The sequence below is a fragment of the Planococcus citri genome, chromosome 5 (assembly GCF_950023065.1).
Source record: "Planococcus citri chromosome 5, ihPlaCitr1.1, whole genome shotgun sequence".
In the NCBI taxonomy this organism is placed as follows: Eukaryota; Metazoa; Arthropoda; class Insecta; order Hemiptera; family Pseudococcidae; genus Planococcus; species Planococcus citri.
In genome coordinates, this window is record NC_088681.1 from 591,830 (window position 1) to 611,284 (window position 19,455).

The window sequence follows — 19,455 nt, forward strand, 5'->3', positions numbered from 1 at the left end:
TACGAAAGAAGGAATAATAATTCCGTTCCGTTCCTTTCCGTTCGCGTTCCGTTCGTCGAACAGACCACTCGCCTTGCGGCGACCGGCGGGTAGGCGGGAAAATTATTTTTTGAAGAAAAACAAGATGGCGCGTACAAATATGTGCGATGTAAAATTACATTCAATTATTTCATTTCCGCGCGTTAGTTTTGATATTTTTGGAAATTTTGAAGTTATTCGGTATCCATCAATTACAAATTCATAAGTTTTGCGCAATTTAAACGTTAGACTGCATTGAAAATGAAATAATTCGATTTCCGGTTATCAATGCACGAAGTGTTGTAACTTGTATCATACCATAACATACCATCAGAAGTTGAGCTTTACGCTATTACAACTGTTCGAGTGTACAATTATGCTTCAGCATCTTTGATCAAGGTAAGCTATCGTTTTTAGAGAATAAAAATTTGCCTTCCGTGAGTTGGAAAAATCAATCGGAAATCTGGGTTCTTATTTACCCAAAAATGTTATTACAGTCATGCGATAACTGATCCGCTGAATTTTTATCAATTAGATAATTAAATTTATTTTGAGAGAAATGTCTGTACCGAAAATCGAATACTTATCGCTAGTGTTTATCGGTTGTTCTTTTTGCAGACATGTCGTGTTCCCAATTCATCGAACACGAAGAGGAAGATAAGAATGATACGCTAGTTATCATAGTAAATGGCGATGGAACTGTTACCGTAGATCCATTGACGCTGGAACGAGTCCTATGTAAGATGATTGCGATGTACCTTATGGGTTCTTGTGTTCCAAGTTCACTGCAATTTTCATTTTTTGATTTACGTGACATTGCTTTTAGCTCAGCAGAGTCGACCAGCGGTTAGTGTGATACGATTTGAGAATACCGACGAACCTGACTCGCAAACCGAAAATGTGTTAGTCGATAATAACGAGAAGACAGTCGACGACAAAGAAAAACCATGTCGCAAAGTAAACCTTGTGATCGAAGGTTATTATCCTTCTGCGTCTCCAAACGCCGTCGATAGAAACACTACCGATTCGGTGGTCTCTTCCACCGTCGGTACGCCTCCTTTACCAACTCGCAATTCGTCCGAGTTTCTGGATTTACTCGCCGAAGAACTGGAGATCCCGGTATCCCAGCTGCCCAGCCAGTCTAATATGCATGCTGCGGCAGGCGATGGTACGTTATTTCGCATATTTGCTGTTTTCCCTCGTATTCGTATTTATTTACCGTGCGAAACGATACGAGTTTGTTTAATTTCATTACCTAGTACATATATTTACGATTACGTGCCGCATGGGGTTATTGATGGAAAGCTTTCGTCAAATGATGATCGTTTTACTATGCGCAAATGTAATAATATAAAATTTTGTCAGTTAAGAAATTTCACATACATTTGTGATGAATAAATAAGATGGCAGTATTACTTAGCGTATTGATTTAAATAGGTGGCATAGGTGATTCGTTGGTAGATGCTTTCTCTGAAATGGCACCGGAACAGCTAAAACGAGTTGAAACCGCTCTGCATTCGGAGAAGGCAAAACAAATATTAGGAGATGACGTTACGTGTGTCTTAGGTAGGCCATTCAAATTGAATTATTTCCTGTTTTTTTCCTCGGTTTTCCGGTAATCTTTTTCTTGTAGTTTTTCTATAATTTATTGCTATTTCACCGCTGAATTTTAAGCAGAGCGATCACAGTTTTATTTTAGTTATATTGAAAAGAGAATACCTAACGCGTATACGTTTGGTATACGTACCATTTATATACGTATTTTTTTCCGTAGTTTACTTTTGTTTTGTGTGTTTGTTTTTTTTTCGTACTTTTATTTCCATTTTTTACAGATACTCTAAAATTGAACGAAGAACACGATGATTGGGTACATCTAGATCATTGCTATACCAATATTTATGGAAGTAAAAAGCAAATTCAACCCGAACGAATGCCAAATGTCGTCGTGCAGGTAACAATTGTTTTTCATTTCCACTTTGTAAAAGATATGTGCTTTTATGGGCAGAAGTATTGACCATCTTACACGTTGTTGTTTTAATATAGGATTCGGAAATGGCTACGATGTTGACGATAAAGGTCGGTGGCAGCGGCGACTCTTGTGTTTCCTCGCCTAAAGGTATTTCTTACGGGATATCTTTTGTTTTTATCGATTTTGAGTACTGCTTATGACTATCGAGTATCGTCAACTGCTTGTGAAATACTTTTCTCGGGCGTTAATTTTCAATTTTGTTTGTATTTAGACCTCGACGCAAACAGTACGAGTGATTTGTCAAACGTTTCCAACGAAACTCTGGAACTAACCATGCCAGAAAACATCGAAGTCGTAAGTATTATCCTTTCCTAGCGTAAATTCAATTGACCGTTCATATCGATCGAATATACATATATACGAACGTACCTACTACCTACGTGTTTGTTTTCTCATTTCAGATTAACGTTCAGTTACCTACCAACGAAAGTAGCGCTGAGAGCAGCAACCCGAAAAGAAAGAATGTTTTGCCGACCAAAGCCAAACTTGTAACGGGTAATAAAATCGTGCCGATCAAAAGCGCTCCACCACATCATGTAAGTGTATCGTTATCGCTTGTCTTCGAAACATGCTGAGAGAATTCACGATTTTAATGACTGGTTATTTTCAGCTGCAAGATTATCCGATTAAACACGATCGTTCGTCGACAATCGCCGCGGCAACACCGCAAAAGGTTAAACGAAGAAGTAAAGACGGGTCTAAAAATGAAATCGTTCTGCCCGAGCGAATTGTAACAGAGGTAAGGTAACGATGAAAACAGTGAATAAGTATAAATTTCCGCGCTCAGCCCGAATTGTTGTCTGCATGTGCAGGATGAAGTGGACGGCGTTAAAGTTTTCAAACCGACGAGAAATGATAAACGTATCAACAAACCTTGTTCGTTGACACTTTCGAAAGACCCGTCATCGATGTTGAAAGCTCACCCGCAACTAGTACAATCGAAATTGAATTTGATCAAAAAAGTCGATCCTTCTATCAGCCACCCTAGTAAGTGTTTGTTTTGTTATTACTGGTATTCGGCGAATCGAATGAATAAATTAGAATACTGGAAAAGTGGTTATAATCGAGGTTCGCCGTTTTTGTTCGAATGTGAACGATTCTGTTGTGCTGCCAGATTCACACGACACACCACCAACACACACTTACTCACTTTCGTTGCATTATCGAGCTCTGAACCTCGATTGTACTCCTCGTAATTTGTAGAACCCTAACTAAAATAGCGATTATTCGTGCCTAGGTCATCAGCAGCCTGATAAAGCGTTGTCTGGCGACGGCGTCTCGACGAAACACTCCGTAGACGTTGCGACCAAAGAGCTATCGGACGCCAAGAATATTCCAGCCAAGAAAGAAAACAACGCGCGCAAAACGTCAACGCCCGCTACCCCTGAAACTTTCGGTCCGGCGTTGTTTTCGACTCCGGATATTATTCGTAAAATCAACTCGGAAGGTGGCGAAACAACGTCAATGTATTCGAGAGATGACGATAACAGCATTAGCGTAGGTGGGTCTAAATCGAAGGTTGGAATTCGTATAGGTGCACAATTGCACATACCTACCTACTTGTACCTAGTTTGGTTTTATTTTAAAACTCGGTTCACTTTTTCGCGCTTGCAGACCAGCAGACCGCCGATATTGAGAAACGAATGTCAGCGTTGGAAAATGGCGAAGCTATATTGGATGAGTTGCATTTGCAAGTTGAAATGCAAAAAGAAATGGAAAGAATCACCTCTCAGTCGAATGACGACAAATTATTGAGCGATTTGGAAAATAGCGCCGATGAAGATCAGGTAACGGGTGTAGTTGAAACTCGTTATTACATATGTACGTATGTGCAGATGTACTATCGTGTATCTGTGCTCACATTTCCGTTTCATTAACTAGGTTGACGTGAATGAAAGTGGTGTAAACGCCAGCGCGGCCACTAATACATCTTCGTTGTCGACGAAAAATTACCATTATCAATCGAATTTGGATTTGGATCTCGACCTGGATTTAGAAGATTCCGAAAATGAAAATCAAAATGTCTCAACGACGTGAGTTTCTCGCTAGAATTCATCCGTTCGATTAGTTCGTGTATGTAATGATTATTTCATCCCATTTTTTTTTCTTCGTGCAGATCTAAAGCCGATAGCTTGGATAAGTCTGATAACAGCGACAAAAATGAAGGCGAATACGAAGACGATCCCAATAAATTATGGTGTTTATGCAACAAACCGCACAACAATAGGTACAAATTGTTTTCGTAATGTTTTTATTCGATACCTAAACGATGAAATGTGGTGTAGATAGTATGTACGAATACGAATACCGTTTCATTTTTGTTTAGATTCATGATATGTTGCGATGCTTGCGATAATTGGTTCCACGGCAAATGCGTCGGAATATCCAAAGCGTTAGGCAAGTATTTATCGAGCTGATGCGGTATTTCCTGCATTGTATTTTTGAAAATTGATAATGTATAACGAAATTCGCGTCGCCTACGATGATTTGCAGGTGAAAAAATGGAGCAAGACGGCACCGAATGGTTGTGTCCCAGTTGCCGTAAAGAAAAATTTGCCAAAGAACGCGAAAACAAATCTAAATTACCGGCCGCCAAAAGTACAGCTTCTAGATTAGCTAATCGTCACGGTAGATCTGAACTAACCGGTGGCGGCGCTTCTACCAGCGACGAGTGAGTTGATTGTTTTTTTGTTTGTTTAGCGAAACGGGATAAAATCCGAAATAAAGTTATAATGTTAATTTTTTTTGTTTTAATAGGTTAAGCGATAGTAAAACGGCACTCTCGACGCCGTCTGTCGATGGTCACTTTCCATCGGCGAATGCGATCGCTGGCGGCAGCGGCGAGCAAGCAGTGCGACGAAAATCGTCTACGAGTGGCGAAAAGCTGTCCTCTTCGCCTTGCGTCGAGTGTAAGGAGAAAAAAGCTCAGTTGAATAGCGTATATTGTAGCGCAGAATGCGTTTTGACGTACGTTACGAATTCATTAAAGAACCTGAATAATGGTCAACGAATACCGCTGTCCGAGGATAGAAAGATCAACATGATAGACAGAAAGACCGGTCATCGAGTAGCCGGTAAGATTTTTCGCTACAAATCGCCGTTTATAGAATTTTTTTTCCTGTTCTTTTTTTTAAAAAAATGTTTGTTTTAGCTATGTACTTAATCTTTGCAATTTTTGTAGGTACGCGAGCTCCGGCTGTTGGAGATCTGAAAGAATGGCTGTTACGTAATCCTAATTACGAAATTGATAGACCTTGCGCTTTACCGACCTGCCGACCAAACTATGCGTCCACGTTTACGAAATCAGTGCCTAAAAAGCCGGCCAATCCTTCGATTAAATCTAAAGAAGCGATGGGAATGGCGTTGGCGACAACGCCTACCGCCGCTGGCGCTGTCAAGTTGCCGTTTTCGCGTTCAATTCAAATGGTAAAAGCGGCTAAAATGAATCAAGAATCGGCTGCCCTTAAAGACGGCATGACGCAAGTTTCCATGAAACAGTTCGTAGTGAAAAAGGTTGTCCCCGAAACGGTTACCAGCAACAGCGGTGTCAAAGATCCTGCGGTTGCGTCTGTGTCAGCGACCACGATGCCAGTTAGAAAAGAAGATTTCAAATTAAAAGAGAAACAACGTCAGATAAAAATCATACCAGTTCAACCGCTTCCGTCTAAGGTATGCGCATCTACATACCTACTTTTTGGTCTCATTTTTAGGAGCTTTCGATCGTTTTCACGTTTGGTTATTTCAGCCGGTCGAAGAACAGAAAGAGAAAACGACTTCGGCGATTAAAAAATCGTCGAGCGGAATCGCTGCCATCGCTGCTACTACCGCCGCCACTCCTGTTTTAGCTTCGGTTTCGGTCGCGGCTGCTGCTCCTGTCGCCGCCGTTTCCGAAAAGAAAAAGAAAGCGGATCCGTCTAAAAAAGTCGAGTCCAAACGAACGGAAACGAAAAAAAAAGATACCGCGAGCGCCAACGAAACTAGCTCGTCGAATGTTGTTACCGTGCCAAATGCGGATAAGATCAGAGCGAACGTTCGTAAAGGTCTAAACGAACTGTTCGTCAATAAGATGAAAGATTCGCCGGATATTAAACTAACCGAAGAAGAAGTAATGAGCATTCAGTGTTCGATGTGCGTCCATCGACCGTAATTACTATCGAGTATCACTAATGCCGCTATTTTGTTTCGCGTTTTCTGTTTAGGTCAGTTCGCTGGTGTCGTCGGTGGAAGAAGAAATTTTCGTGTTGCATAACAAAGATACAGGAACGAAGTATAAAGCCAAGTACAGGTCGTTGTTGTTCAACATTAAGCAACCGCAGAACACGCTGTTTCGTCGGATTACGCTGGAAAAAAGTCTTTCGCCTTACGATTTGGTTCGTTTAACGCCCGAAGAAATGGCTTGCACCGAGTTGGCCGAGTGGAGGCAGCGAGAAGCCAAACACGAAATCGACATGATTAAAAAAACTGAACTGGAAAACCTTCAACTATCCAAGGTACATTCGTAATACCTTTACCTATATTATAATACATATGTATAACTACGTACGAGTATGTGTCGTGTACGCTGATACTTTACCGTTAATGTTGCGAATTTATTTGGACAGGTACTCGTTTTGAAAACGCATAAAGGCGAATTGGAAATCGAATCGGAACCGTTGCCACCTTGCAAACCGGATCTCATCGTGCCCGATTTACAATCGGAAGATATGCTAGAAGAGAAAGATAAACCGAATGCCAAGAAAACGCTACCGTATTATTTCGGCAAAGAGAAACGCGGCGGCGGTGCCGCTTCGGCTAAAGACGATGCGGCGGATAAGAAAAAGTCGTCGGACAAGAACGCATCCGCTTCGTCTACCAAAGACAAACATCGCAAACACCACGATCACAAAGATAAGCATAAGTCGAGCAAGAGTCGCCGTCGTAGCTCCGAACGCGAGAAACACGCCGGCGCGAGTAGCAAACGCGCTAAAAGCAGCCATAGACGCGGTGGCAGTAAAAGCCCGACTAAGGAGCGTCACCGCAGCGGTAGTCCTTCGACATCGGCTGCGCACACGACCGCCGATCGCGGCAGCCGCAGTACGGAAAAAGAGAAAGACGAACGCAGTCGTAGTCGCCACCGTCACGACAGTGGTAGCGCTGGCAGTCCGAGTCGGAGTAGAAGCAAAAGACCGCGTTCCGCGAGTTCCACTTCGAAAAGGAAGGAGGATAAAACGTGCGAACCAGCGTCAAATGACGTCGGTAGCGCTGAAAGTCGCGATCGCGATAATGCCGCCGAAAAAGTCGACAATTCGATCGAGATGGAAGCTACTGCCGGCGGCGTCACCGATGTCGCCGTTGTTAAGGCCGAAGAAGACGCGATTACGGCCGATTTGTTGAATCCGTTCAAGAGCGTAGACGTAGATTTATCCGATATGGAGCCTACGTCGACTGTAACCATTAAAACGCCGCCCTACACTCGTAGTCCTTCGGAAGCGGCAGCCTGCGTTTGGAAGGGCACGATCGTGATGCCGGATATAGTGCGTTGCAACGTGACGCTCAAGCAAGTATCGGGTAACTGCGAAAGCCTAGAAGACGACATGCATTCGGGCGAGGGAGGCGCCGTCGGACGAATCGACTGCGTCGGTCGTATCGAGCCGAACATAGTGTGGGATTACATCGGCAAGGTGAAAAAATCCGGCAACAAAGATATTCTGGTGTTGCGTTTCGAGTCGCTCGACACGGACGACCAAAATGCCTATCTCAGCTTCTACTCGTACTTGAATAAGAAAAATCGTATGGCGGTCGTAGGCAACATGGGCCCGTCCATTAAAGATTTTTACGTCATGCCGTTAGCTAGTCATAGTCCGATACCGCAAGTTTTACTACCTCTGGACGGGCCCGGTTTCGAAGATTCCCGACCTCATCTACTTCTAGCGGTAGTCGTGCGTAGTCGTCGTAGAAGATACCACGATCTTCTGCTCCACGGTAATCATCACCGCAGCCAGCATCAGAAACATCAAGTTCACGTGCAGTATGTTGGTTCGTCATCTTCGGTAAGTTCTCATCTATCTCGCTCGACAAACTCTACCACTCGTCAATCTAACCTCATTTTCAATTTCAGCAGAAGCAGCTCCAACAACAGGACAGTTTCACGCCACCGCATTCTCCGACTTCTGTGTTTGTTCAAACGGCACGAGTTCCCGTCACTACATCCGCAGCTGGTGAGTTTTCTCCGTTTTCAGTTAACCGTGTTTTTTACTCGTACGTGCGTACGTACTAAGGTGACGACGTTTCGTTCAATTTGCAGGAAACGAAGAAGATGAGCCTTACAGTCCGAAAGATGAAGATGATGACGACAACAACAATGACGAAGACGGCGAGGATAACAATAATAACGGCGGCGATGAAGGCGATAACGATAAAGACAACGAAGTCGTCCCAGACGAAAACGACGAATACGATAACGACCGCGACGACGCAGACGAACCGTATTCGCCGAGCGCTCTAGACGAGCAAGAATCAAAATTCACCATCGACGATTCTGACAATTGCTCGACGATTAAGGTCGACGAAGGTGTAAATTCTTCGAGTTTTGCAGTAAGTAACGCCGCGCCGCGCCGTTTTACTAATTTCGTTCCATTCGCGCTTATCTCGCGTATTTTACAAATTTTGTCCTTTGTTTTGCGCAGAACGACGGCGACCGTCCCGAGTTATACAGTCCGTCGGAACACTTTTTCAACGATATCGAATCGAGCGAAGTCACGTTACCGGATACTTTGAAAAATTTACTCAACAGAGTGAAAAATCGCACCAGCGAGCCGTTGCCAGCTGCGGGCGATAGTGGTGGATCGAGCGGAGGCATTTTAGCAGTCGATCCTATAGTGAACGCGTACAAAAAAAGCGCCGCCAACGAATCGGAAGAAGAAGCGGACGATGCGACTTACGAAGAACCCGCTTATACTCCGCCACAAAGCGTAATCAACCTTGACGACGACGACGACGACGACAACGACGACGAGCAAGATAACGACGATGGTAACGGTGCTGTTGGAGACGGAACTGGCGACTCTGAACATTTCGATAACAACAATAACGATAGTACCGACGAGGATCGCGGTGTAGGCGAAAACGACGAAAGTTTGAGTGAGAAAAAAATCGACGATAGTAATAATTCGTCCAACAACGAAAACGAAGCGAAAACTAACCAACGAATCGAGCTTACGACGCTGACGCCGACGCCGACGCCGGTGGCGGTGGCGGAGTCACCCGAAGAAAGTAAAGCGAATCGCGACCCTCGTCGTAAAACGACCGCCGCCGTCGCCGCGGCCACCGTTATTTCGCAACCGCCGCCTCCGGGTATGGAGGACGAATTTGGTTCGCTGCCTGCGGTGCCGAAAAACGACGTCATTAACCCGATGATGATGGGTGCGGCCGGCATGACAGACGCCGGCTACGGTACGCAAATACCGTACGCGTACGCGACGCCGTTTGCCGCGATGATGTCGCAACCGCCGCCGGGGCAAATGTATTTGACTCCGGCTGCCATGTATCCGCAACCGTACATGGCGGCGACTGCGACACCGCCGCCTCCTGCGCAGATTTACGTGCCACCTCCGCCTCCTCCGTCAGCGATGCTTCGCACCGATCCTTCTATGATTCCATTACCAATCGACGCTCCCGACGGCAAGAGATCGACCGAAAAAAGGAAATCGGAATGCGAAAAAGACGACGATTCGAGCGACGATAAGAAATCCTCCAAGTCGTACAAGAAGCACAAGTCGTACTACACATCCGATTCTAAATCGAGCGAAGGCACCAGATCGTCGCCGAACAGGTAATAAGTAATAACGAAATACGTCGCGTCGTATTATTATACTGTTTACACTAATACCTACTCGTTTGTTGACTGTTAGCAGGCATCGCAGCTCGAGTTACGAATCTCACCGTCGCGGTTACCAAAGAGACGACGTCGAATCCGGCACCAGTAGTTCGTCTCGGTACGGACACAAGTACGGCGGCGGCGGCAGCAGTAGCAGAAGTTACCGAGATCGAGGCGGATATTGGAAAAGCGGCAGCGATTATTCGTCGTCCAGTCATAAGAGATATTCTCGCAATGGCAGCAGCGACAGAGATCGTAGTAGTTCCAGCAAACGTAGCCGATGGGAAGGTTCCAAACACGATCACGAAGATCGAGAACACGATTCGAAAAAAGATAAAGACAAGTCCGCCGAACATTCGAAGAAATCTGATTCGTCTAGGCGTAGTCGAAGCTAAAAATGCCCACCTATATTCGTTCTTCGGTACTCCTTTTCCTGTCGTCTCACCCAACCTCGCGTGTTTGTTTTTTTTTTTTACAAAACCGTGTTTTTTCTGAGAAAAAAAAATGTTTGTATATGATTTTTACGAATATGTGCCCGTGTTCGCCTGCTGCAATTTGTATGTATGTATGTACATTGTAAATGCTATATTTACAGTACACGAATACCTCCTTGTTCCTCTGTATTGTAACCGATATTTTTGTAATTTAATGATCTCCGAATTTTATGTGTATGTATGTGTGTGTGTGTGTGTGTTTCTTCGATTTATTTTATTGTTACTACTGCTACGTGTATAAATTATTGTTGTTGATGTTGTTATCGTTATCGTTATCGTGGTCATTATTGCTGTTGGACCATCTTTTCGCGGCGGTACGTGTTTTTTTTTTTGTTTTTTTTTGCTAAGGGATTATTTCTTTTACGCGCTGTATTTTATTTATTCGGGTGATAGCTATCTTTATTATGTATTATTTTTCTGCGGAGAGTCGAATAATGAAATTGCCGACTGATTGATGGTGAATAACAGAAAACAACCCAACCTTTTTCTAAAATTTGTCACCTTTGATGCAAATATGTATATGTATGTAAAACGTACATCACATCGTGGGAAGAGCCGTTCTGCCTACAGGATGACTAAATTTTTGAACGTGGAAAAGTTACCGCTCGATTCTGATACGTTGGTATTTTCATTAAAGATGGTGTCACTGCGCTGTGCTTGTGCGATAAATACGTTGTAGTTTCGCTGCTACGGGCCCGCTGTTCATTGTTAATAAGGTATTTGCGTAGATTATTGATATTGCCGGATCCTTGAATCGTGTCTATGTATACTTCAATTGTTTTTATTTTACGATTGTTAAAAGTGTCGAATTTTACTCTTTTTTTTATTATTCTAGTCTGCGTAATAAATTATGCGCGTATGGGATGGGATGGCAGGTTTTACGTTCAACGTTTGTAAATTCTGTAAATAAATACGTACGCGGATATCGTCTAATCTAATGCGGCGCTCGTATGTGGCTGTAGCAGTGGCGTGTGAAATAGCAACCTAGTCGTGGCGACGGTGACGAGCGGTTTCCAGTTTCCTACCGCCAAATAGCACTCGTAAATTGAACTTTTGTTTCGTACGAACACTGACGATAACGATAACGAAAACAATGTAAAGTAGTCAGAGACAACCGCATTTTACTTTAGTACTCGTGTAATGCACGTACGTCATTAAGTACATACATATTCGTATGTACGATTAATAATTGTACCTTCTACCCATCTAAGTCTATTTCTATTGTAAGAGGTGCCCCTCGGTTATACGCTTATACATACATAAGTACATACATAGGTATGCTTGGTACCTAATACCTATACCACTGATGTACCGATGACTAAGTTTAGTGCGCTGTAAATAATGTGTATTTACTATTTACCATTGACCGCAATCAATGTACATACTATACCTGCGAGTATACCATACCTATTGTAGAATTTTTCGCAGATTTTTTTGTAGTGCCTATTTTTTTCTTCGCGACACGCGATGGTTAAAACTTTTGTTTAGGTAAATATTTTGCAGATGTTTGTACTATGATTTGATGTTTCGTTATGTTTCGTTTTATTTTCATTTTAATAAAATAAGTATGAAACCAATTAAAAATGTGTACCCGATTGCTTATCGTACGAGTGTATATAAATCGACATTTTACGCAGCTACATAATATGTACGTTACATACTCGTATCCCTGCCGATCTCATTTCAAATTCAAAACCTTATTCCCGATGCTGTTATTATTTTGGAAGTCAAAAATACCCCGAAAAGAAATGCAAAAGCGTTAGTTCGTGTACATATTTTTTGGGGCAAGAAAACTTCTTGTTACGAATCGAGTCAAATTTTGGACTGAGGAGGTGGTGGAGGGGTTCGAGACTGCGAATTCATCTCTAGCGTCAGATCTTCACCAGAACGCAGAGGTCGGTGAGGATGAAAATGACGTTCATTCTGCAATTTGGACTTGTGGTGTGTGAATGAGTCGCAATTTCTCCCTGAAGCCGCGATGCACGACTCAAAGGACACCAGATTCGGACTCAGCGACCTCGAATTAGTCGAAAATGACCCTTTACTCGATTTTTTTGGAAATTAAAAATCCAAAAAATGCAAAGGGGTTATAGTTTACTTACGCATTTTTTTTGGCAAAAAATTTTTCGTTGCCAATCGAGCTGAAAATTTGGTTCGTGGGGGTTTTTAGGACGGGGAATTCATTGCCGGTGTCAGATTGTCGCCATGACGCTTCCTTCTTCTGAAAATTAGCCATTTTTTGGACTCAAAATGAGCTAGAAAAAGGTTGTCAAATTTTGCATTTTTAATCACGATTTCTGACTAATTCGAGCACGCTGAATCCAAAAATGACGTTTGTTTTGCAATCGGACTCGTATTCGGTGAATTAGTCGCAATTTCTCACTGAAGCAACGTCCCTCGACACAAATGGACACCAGATTCGGACTCGGCGACCTCGAATTAGTCGAAAACGACATTTTACTCGATTTTTTTGGAAATCAAAAAAATACAAAGGGGTATGTTCATACTTTTTTTTGAGGAAAAAAACTTTTTGTCGCCAATCGAGCTGAAAATCTGTTTCGAGGGGTTTTTTGGGACGGGGAATTCATTGCCGGTGTCTAATTGCCGATACGAAGCTTCCTTCTACTCGTAAATGGCACTTTCTTGGACTCAAAATGAGCTGGAAAAAAGTTGTCAGATTTTTCATTTTTGATTGCGTTTTCTGACTAATTTGAGGTCGCTGAATACGAAAATGACGTTTGTTTTGCGATCGGGCTCGTATTCGGCGAAATATTCGCAATTTCTTGCTAAAGAAAACAACTACGAAAAATATGGACACCAGATTCGGACTCGGCTTGCTGAAATTAGTCTAAAACGACCCTTTGCTCGATTTTTTCGGAAATCAAAAAAATTCAAAAAATGCAAAGGGGTTAGTTCGTGCATTTTTTTGGGCAAAAAAACTTTTCGTCGCCAATCGAGCTGAAAATTTGGTTTGTGGGGTTTTTTGGGACGGGGAATTCATTGCCGGTGTCAGATGGTCGCCATGACACTTCCTTCTTCTGAAAATTACCCATTTTTTGGACTCAAAAAGAGATAGAAAAAAGTTGTCAAATTTTGCATTTTTAATCACGATTTCTGACTAATTTGAGCACGCTGAATCCAAAAATGACGTTTGTTTTGCGATCGGACTCGTGTTCGGCGATTTAGTCGCAATTTCTCACTGAAGCAGCGTCCCTCGACAAAACTGGACACCAGATTCGGACTCGACGACCTCAAATTAGTCTAAAACGACCCTTTGTTCGATTTTTTTGAAATTCAAAAAAATACAAAAAATACAAAGGGGTATGTTCATACATTTTTTTGAGAAAAAAACCTTTTTGTCACCAATAAAGCTGAAAATCTGGTGAGGGGGGTTTTTTGGGTCAGGGAATTCATTGCCGGTGTCTAATTGCCGATACGAAGCTTCCTTCTACTCGAAAATGGCACTTTTTTGGACTCAAAATGAGCTGGAAACAAGTTGTCAGATTTTTCATTTTTGATCGCGTTTTCTGACTAATTTGAGGTCGCTGAATACGAAAATGACGTTTGTTTTGCGATCGGGCTCGTATTCGGCGAAATATTCGCAATTTATCGAGGATCGAGGAAGAAAACAACTACGAAAAAAATGGACATCACGACATCAGATTCGGACTCGGCTTGCTGGAATTAGTCTAAAACGACCCTTTGCTCGATTTTTTTGAAATTCAAAAAAATCCAAAAAATCCAAAGGGGTACGTTCTACATTTTTTTGAGAAAAAAAACTTTTTGTCGCCAATCAAGCTAAAAATAGGGCTACGGAGGTTTTTTGGTACGGGGAATTCATTGCCGGTGTCAGATTGTCGCCACGACGCCTCCTTCTACTGAAAATTTGCCAATTTTTAAACTCAAAATGAGATTGAAAAAAGTTGTGAAATTTTGCATTTTTAATCACGTTTTCTGACTAATTCAAGCACGCTGGATCCAAAAATGACGTTTGTTTTGCAATCGGACTCGTATTCGGCGAATTAGTCGCAATTTCTCACTGAAGCAACGTCCCTCGACACAAATGGACACCAGATTCGGACTTGGCGACCTCGAATTAGTCGAAAACGACATTTCACTCGATTTTTTTGTATATCAAAAAAATTCAAAAAATACAAAGGGGTTATTTCATGAGTTTTTTTTGGAAAAAAACCTTTTTGTCGCCAATCGAGCTAAAAATCTGGTTCGAGGGGTTTTTTGGGACGGGGCCTTCATTTCCGGCGTTCAATCGTCCGGGCGAAGCTCCCTTCTACTCGAAAATGGCACTTTTTTTAAACTCAAAATGAGCTGGAAAAAAATTGTCAATTTTCACACTTTAAACCACGTTTTCTGACTAATTTGAGGTCGTTGAACCCGAAAATGACGTTTGTGTTTCAATCCAGTCCCGAATGGGTGAGAAAACGTCATTAAAAGTACGAATTTAGGCGTTTTTTTGACATCATTTGTGAAACTCAAAGAAGTTCCACTTTCTAGCAGAAGGAAGCTGCGTATTGGCGATTGGACGCCGGATTTGAATTTCCCGTCCCAATAAACCCCCCCCCCCTCCCTAGCCAAAAACTGGAGTCGCTGACGCGCATATTTCGATGAGTCAATTTTTGAGTAAAAAAGCTGCATTTTGAGCCAAAAAGTGACCCATCGAAATATGCGCGTCAGCGACTCCAGTTTTTGGCTAGGGAGGGGGGGGGGTTTATTGGGACGGGAAATTCAAATCCAGCGTCCAATCGCCGATACGCAGCTTCCTTCTACTCGAAAAGGGCACTTTTTTGAGTTGAAAAAAAAGTCAACAAAACCATCGAATTTTGCGTTTTTAAATTACGTTTTCTGACTAATCCGAGCACGCTGAATTCAAAAATGACGTTTGTTTGGCGATCGGACTCGTATTCGGCAAAATAGTCGCAATTTCTCTGCACTGAAGCAGCGTCCCACGACACAAATGGGCAACACATTCGTACTCGATTATCTCGAATCATTCGAAAATCACCTCTTTTCGTCGCGAATCGAGTCGAAATTAGGGCTTATATGGTTTTTGTTTTGGGACGCGAATTCATTTGCGGTGCCAGTTTTTCATCAGAGGCCAGAGCGTGGTTTTTGCCAAGAAATTGCACATTTCAGGTCCGGAAATTGGCCCTCAAAAAATGATCAAATGCTCGCGTTTTTGAAATTTCGTTAAACCACGAGTTCGTAACTTTCGAGATGAATTCACTCGTTATAGTCAAATTGATCCGTTGCTTGATGGCCGTTTGAAATAGTTGCTGTAAAGGATCTGTACGGGTAGCTACCAGTAGCCCTATAATATGTAATGTAGGTACTAGCGGTAGAGCAGAATCGCCAGCTGTACTCGTAGAGGTGCTGCTGCCAGAGTCCGGGCCATCGGAAATTATTACTCGGATAACGGGTATGATGGTTGCAGTAGGTAGTAGGTATAGGTACCTCGTAAATTGGCATCATCGTACGAGTAAGTACGAGCGCGAGCTGTTAGCGTGCAAGTGTAATAATAGGGTACTCGAATGCGCAGGCAGGGCAGGGCAAGACAGGGCAGGATCTGCGAATACTCGCAAGCTAATCGTCTAATCGAGTACACGCGGTTTTTAATCAGAGTTTATTGGATTGAAAGGAGCAGATTTAATGGGGTGCGACGATTGGATGCTCGATTGACTTTGATGCGAGAGAAATGCCGCGCTATTTGCGTATCAGTGAATACGAGTAGATGAATAGGTATGTACGCGTATGGATAGACACACTCGTATCTGCGGACTCGATTTCGCAGCCTCAACTCGCAGTGCAGTGCAGTGCAGTGCTGATTAGTGGACTGGTTTCTATCTGGTAATTCGGTTGGTACAGCCGCAGCCGCAGCCGTGTCCCTCCATCACCGCAGCAATTATGCAGATGCAGATGCAGGTAAACTTACCCATCTGTAGACTACCTAAGCCATATACCTACCTCTAGGCCTACTGCGATTTCGAGCATAAAACGAGCTTCGACTTTTGATCAGTTTGGTTGTTTTGTTTTCGGTTTTGCCATTCAGATCGGCGAGTTTATTTCATTTTTCACCGTCGTCACGTTATGTTTGATTATTTGCGCACATTCCGCCGCAAGTACGTACCTATCTACCTACCTACCTACCTACCTATTATTTATTCACGACTCGCTTCATTAGGATTAATAGTTACCATATGGCGCTTTAAAATTTTACTACGCAAATTGGAAAAATTCTAGTCATTATCGCTACGCGAATTGAATCGAAATTTCGCAACTAGGGCTTTCACATTATACCAAAACGTCTCTGTGGAATTGGCCCTTTTCTCAGAAGTGTTCTTATTTTCAACGATTTTTTGGGGACGCCAAATATGATGCCTTCGTATTTTTGTGGTCACAATTATAAGAAATGGACATCGGATTCTTCTAGAATTCTTTGACAACTTGTTCGAATTATTTATACTCTTATGTAACTCAAAACACAGAAGCAGTCCGCATTTGAAAACAATTTGGACGATTTTGATTGGCAGTGTTTCTGCACGTTGAACATGTACTTTTGAATTTGTTTAAATTGCTACCTAATCTACTTAAATCGCATAATTACCTATCGTACATTATGAAAGCGATGAATGATATTTCAACCAGTCCTTTTTTTTTTTTGCCATGTTGCAATTTTCAGCAAAAGGCGTTGGATCGTGTCCGATCAAACAATCGGTGAAGAACTGTCTACCGAAATGTATAAGCGATTACGAATGTTACGGAAATAAACGTTGCTGTCCGAATATTTGTAATTCGAAATCTTGCGCCGATGTAAATCCTGGTCATTGGGGAAACGACGATCGCCAATCAGGTAAATCGAAATCGACCCCGATGCAGCGACTGAGCGACAACGGGAGGAATGAGGAATAACCTTATTGTTCTGTTGCAGACGAAGTCATCATTTGCGGCAATGTGAGGTGTCAGCCTAGGCAAACGTGCAAATCTGAAGGTCCGATGAAACGTCCAAAATGTTCGTGGTAGACGTAGACGTAGACGTAGACGATCAACCGGCACGGCCAGACGAATTTGTATCGTTAATCAACCAGAGGTCTCAATTTGCTCACACACGAAGAGTAGGCTATTTTCGATTATGCTCGAGAGTTTTATTAATTCGTGCCACGGCTTTACACGTACATATCACTGATTCGCACTCACATAGGTTTATTGTAATACTCGTAACTCTACCATTAAATAGGTGCCTATTATAGCCTACCGACTCGTAGCTATTAAGTAATAAAAATATTATTTCTGTTGGTTGGATATGTTTTTTATTTTTAAAAACAATCGATAGTTACCTACTTATCACGCAGAAAGAGAAAATCCTGAAATTTGTTTATTTTTCACAGTAAATTTCAGAGTTTTTTTTTTTTTTTCAGAAAACCAATCTGAAATTTCCGTATTTTTTGTCAAATCTGTCTATTTTTTTATTTTATTTTTTGCATAACTTCAATTTCTTATTCTACAAATGAATACTGATTTTCCCGTACAACAACGGTCGACGTCTACATTTACATCGAGCATGTATTTTCCAATTGTTATTTTTCTTTTTGAATTTATGGAAGTTCCAAATACGGAATTTTTCAGCCGAAGAGAGGCACCTATGTATAAATCGGCCCGAGCGAAGCGAAGGCAAAAGCGTCTAAAAATTTGTATTTCAAAGGGTGAAAAACGCGTAGATATTTTTTCAAAAATTTGTTCATTTTTTCGGCTCAAAAATTTTAGAACTCGAATGCTGAGTTTTTAAAAATTTAAATTTCGAAAACAAAAAGCAAACAGATCTGAGCGAAACCTGGTCAAAAAGCTCGTTTCGAGAAGTAAAAAAGCAATGTTTTTTCATGTGAAAACTGTATTTTGTTTGGTTTAAACATTTTTAAATTCGAATAGGTATGATATGATTTTTTTCAAAGTTCAATTTGAAAAAAAAAACAGGCCCGAGCTGACAAGGAAACCTCTTGAGGTGTCCGCCTCCGATATGAACGGGACTGCGATTTTTGGAAAGAGCATGTTCTAAAACCCCTAAAACCAAATTTTCAGCTGCTCGAGTTCATTTTTCGATTTTTGGCGAATTTTTGAAAACCCAAAATTGACTATTTTGGTGATTTTATGATGTACCTATACGTACTTGATCAGTAAAAATGTTCAAAATAAGTCCTAAAAGTGATATTAACCCCTCAAATCCAAATTTCGCCATTTCCAGCCATTCTGGAGCCTCCAGCGCAATTTTTCAATTTCTCCAGAATTTTCAATTTGCTCCAGAAGACGTGAATATGAAGTTGGGCAGCTGAAAATCGAGTTGTGTGTCATATTCGACCTGTGTAACGAATTTATCCACATTTCAGCGGATTTTGGAGGAGACACCTCAAGAGTGCAGGTTTTTTGACCAGCTTTTTTTCAAAATAAAAATATACAAAAACCAAAAATTTCCCGTTTGCGAGGTCGAAATTTGCGCGAATCGCAGTATTTTGTCATGAACTAGCCCCACGAGGGCGAATGTCGCCATTTCCAGCAATTCTGGAGCCTCCAACGCGATTTTCCAATTTCTCCAGGGGCTCCAGAAAGGCTGGAAATGGGGAAATTCACCCTCGTGAGCTTGATTAATGACGAAATACAGCGATTCGCGCATTTTTCGATAATTTTCTCGCAAACGAGAAATTTTTGATTTTTGGATAAGTATTTTTATTCTGTAAAAAAGCTGGTCAAAAAACCACTCTTGAGGTGTCCCCTCCAGAATCGGCTCAAATGTGAATAAATTCGTTAAACAGGTCGAGTATAACACACAACTCGATTTTTAGCTGCCCAACTTCATATTCACACCTTCTGGAGCAAATTCAAAATTCTGGAGAAATTGAAAAGTATCGCTGGAGGCTCCAGGTCGGTGAGAAATGGCGAGATTCGGCCTCGGGGGGTTTGTTGTGGACAAAATACAGCGATTCGCGCAAATTTCAAAAATGTCCTCGCAAACGGGAAACTATTGATTTTTTTGGATTTTTTATTTGAAAAAAACT

General features: G+C 42.0%; 2 protein-coding genes across 4 annotated transcripts; both read left to right on the plus strand.

Annotated features, from left to right (window-relative positions):
- Window positions 1–91: 91 nt before the first annotated feature.
- Window positions 92–11,650, plus strand: pps (protein partner of snf). Of its 3 annotated transcripts, none has more exons than XM_065367261.1 (25): window positions 92–417; window positions 637–756; window positions 845–1,186; window positions 1,456–1,584; window positions 1,851–1,969; window positions 2,062–2,134; window positions 2,259–2,341; window positions 2,449–2,583; window positions 2,658–2,786; window positions 2,860–3,034; window positions 3,285–3,548; window positions 3,662–3,834; window positions 3,929–4,080; window positions 4,164–4,274; window positions 4,374–4,444; window positions 4,541–4,718; window positions 4,805–5,121; window positions 5,229–5,716; window positions 5,793–6,152; window positions 6,247–6,537; window positions 6,649–8,076; window positions 8,145–8,244; window positions 8,331–8,620; window positions 8,713–9,857; window positions 9,937–11,650. In XM_065367261.1, the coding sequence occupies exons 2-25, from the start codon at window positions 639–641 to the stop codon at window positions 10,295–10,297; spliced, it is 7,032 nt and encodes a 2,343-aa protein (XP_065223333.1). In that variant the 5' UTR covers window positions 92–417; window positions 637–638; the 3' UTR covers window positions 10,298–11,650. The 3 variants fall into 3 exon arrangements, with proteins under 3 accessions (XP_065223333.1, XP_065223334.1, XP_065223335.1); XM_065367262.1 differs by having other exon boundaries at window positions 9,940–11,650; XM_065367263.1 differs by lacking the exon at window positions 1,456–1,584.
- Window positions 11,651–16,125: 4,475 nt separating this feature from the next.
- Window positions 16,126–17,703, plus strand: LOC135848977 (waprin-Thr1). The gene is made up of 4 exons (XM_065369091.1): window positions 16,126–16,333; window positions 16,461–16,530; window positions 17,091–17,261; window positions 17,340–17,703. Exons 1-4 carry the CDS (start codon window positions 16,316–16,318, stop codon window positions 17,429–17,431), a joined length of 351 nt encoding a protein of 116 aa, XP_065225163.1. The 5' UTR covers window positions 16,126–16,315; the 3' UTR covers window positions 17,432–17,703.
- Window positions 17,704–19,455: the final 1,752 nt, after the last annotated feature.